The following is a 2,352-nucleotide window of genomic DNA, read 5'->3' on the forward strand; positions in this document are numbered from 1 at the left end:
TGCAGCAGGCACCTTGACAGCTCTGCTACTGTGCACTGGTCTGTGTTGACACAGAGTGTCCACTGGTCCAATGGTGCCAGGTGCACTGGTGGGTTTAGGTTGCTGGGCTCTAGCCGCTCCCACTGCCTCCTCCCAGGGAATACCCGGGACCTTCCAAAATGGTGGGATCTCCCTGTGGTGCAGGGAGAAGCACCCTTAAGGGCCGCTTACCTTGGTAGCCGGCTGCTCCCGTCCACAGCACAGGAACCTTCTGCTCCGCATTTCTGCACTGCAAGAGTTTGGTTGTCCACCTTCACGTCCACTCACACTCTCTCACATTTACTCACTCTCTCATGCACTCACCCTCCCTCTGGTCCTGCCCGCTACCATTTTTTTTTTTTTTTTTTTTTTTTATGTTTGGGTTTTTTTTTAAATTTACAATGTTCTGGAATGACATTGTTATACTAGCAATTATTTCTATCTCTAGATATGACATTTTTGCCATTCACTGTTCTAGTGAGTCACAGAGCATGCCAGACAGAGGAAACAGCATATGCAAAGTCAAAGAGACATGAATGGGCTTGAGTATGATTCAGGAACAATGAGAAAGTCTGGTCTAGTTTTGTGAGTATCTGAATTATGTAAAATTGAAATCTTTCATGATAAACTATTAATAACACCTTACTGTATGCACAAAATTTGAAGCAATGTGAATTGAAGCCTTCATAATGTTTAACATTTGTCAAGAATTGCATACTTGCGAATCTGCACATAGCTCAGTGAAGTAAGAACTGTTTATGCTGTTGCCACATGGCGGAGCCATTTTAGCTGGTGAAATAGTATCTTCTCTTCAATAAATTTACATTTATCACTCAGTAGTCTTGCTAAATACTATTTCTAAACAGTCTTTTTATAATTTTTAATTTATTTTATTTTATTATTTATTTATTTAATCCTCACCCGAGGACATTTTTTGATATTTTGTTCAGATAGAGTGGGAGGAAGAGAGAAAGAGAGAGAAACATCTGTTGGTTCTGCGTTCAGTGCACAAAATGCCTGGTGAAGCCACAGAAACTGTCCCTGCTACAGATCAAGAGTTGCCACAGCCCCAGGCTAAGACAGGATCGGGAACAGAGTCTGACAGTGATGAATCAGTACCAGAGCTCGAGGAACAAGATTCCACACAGGCAACCACACAACAAGCCCAGCTGGTGGCAGCAGCTGAAATCAATGAAGAACCAGTCAGTAAAGCAAAACAGAGCCGGAGTGAAAAGAAGGCACAGAAGGCTATGTCCAAACTGGGTCTTCGACAGGTTCCAGGGGTTACTAGGGTCACTATCCGGAAATCGAAGAACATCCTCTTTGTCATCACAAAACCAGATATCTACAAGAGCCCAGCTTCAGATACCTACATAGTTTTTGGGAAAGCCAAGATTGAGGATTTATCTCAGCAAGCACAGCTAGCAGCAGCTGAGAAATTCAAAGTTCAAGGTGAAGCTGTCTCAAACATTCAAGAAAATACGCAGACTCCAACTGTACAAGAGGAGAGTGAAGAGGAGGAGGTTGATCAAACAGGTGTGGAAGTTAAGGACATAGAATTGGTCATGTCACAAGCAAATGTGTCAAGAGCAAAGGCAGTCCGAGCCCTGAAGAACAATAGTAATGATATTGTAAATGCTGTTATGGAATTAACAATGTAACCATCTAAAAAGGACAACCTCTTTCTCTCTCTCTCTCTCTTTTTTTTTTTGGTGTTTCTAGAGAGTTACTGCAGCTTGGTTTGAAATTTGTACTGTTTCTATCATTAATAAAGTTATGACTTCTTGTGGGATGAAAAACAAAGAGAAACATCGACATGAAAGGGACACATTGAGTTGTTGCCACCCGCACAACCCCCATAGGCCAACACTTTAACCACTGAGCCAAACCAGCCAGGGGTAAACAGTCTTGAATTATAGATGTTTTTAACTTTGTGTGAAGGTTTCAGGAATGTATCCCTAGTATAAAATTCAACGGCACCAGAATTTGGTGTCACAAGAGTGCAGAGTAAATGGTAGGGGGAAGAAGACATAAGTAAAAAATGAGTTTGAAAAGATGGTTTATAGTCAGATTGTGAAGGTCTTTGAAGAGTAGGCATTCTTTTTTTTTTTTTTTTTTAATCTTCATCCAAGGACATTTTTCAATTTTTTGTTCAGGTAGGATGGGAGGGAGAGAGAGGAACAGAGAGAGAGAGAGAGAAACATCGACGTGAAAGGGACACATCAAGTGGCTGCCATCCGCACGACCAACCGGGGCCGGGGACAAACCGCAACCGAGGTACATGCCCTTAGCGGGAACTGAACCCGGGTCTCTTGGGACCGCAGGCCAATGCTC

The 2,352-nt window shown here is 42.6% G+C and overlaps 1 protein-coding gene across 1 annotated transcript; it reads left to right on the plus strand.

Moving 5' to 3' along the window:
* The first annotated feature begins 1,031 nt into the window (after nucleotides 1-1,031).
* Nucleotides 1,032-1,679, plus strand: LOC118634604 (nascent polypeptide-associated complex subunit alpha-like). The gene has a single exon (XM_036269251.1). The coding sequence runs from the start codon at nucleotides 1,032-1,034 to the stop codon at nucleotides 1,677-1,679; it is 648 nt and encodes a 215-aa protein (XP_036125144.1).
* Nucleotides 1,680-2,352: the final 673 nt, after the last annotated feature.

Source organism: Molossus molossus, unplaced genomic scaffold (assembly GCF_014108415.1).
Source record: "Molossus molossus isolate mMolMol1 unplaced genomic scaffold, mMolMol1.p scaffold_m16_p_19, whole genome shotgun sequence".
Classification (NCBI taxonomy): Eukaryota; Metazoa; Chordata; class Mammalia; order Chiroptera; family Molossidae; genus Molossus; species Molossus molossus.

Bases quoted from the DNA above. Each gene is read 5' to 3' on its own strand.
- LOC118634604 (XM_036269251.1), top strand. From the start codon at position 1,032: ATGCCTGGTGAAGCCACAGAAACTGTCCCTGCTACAGATCAAGAGTTG.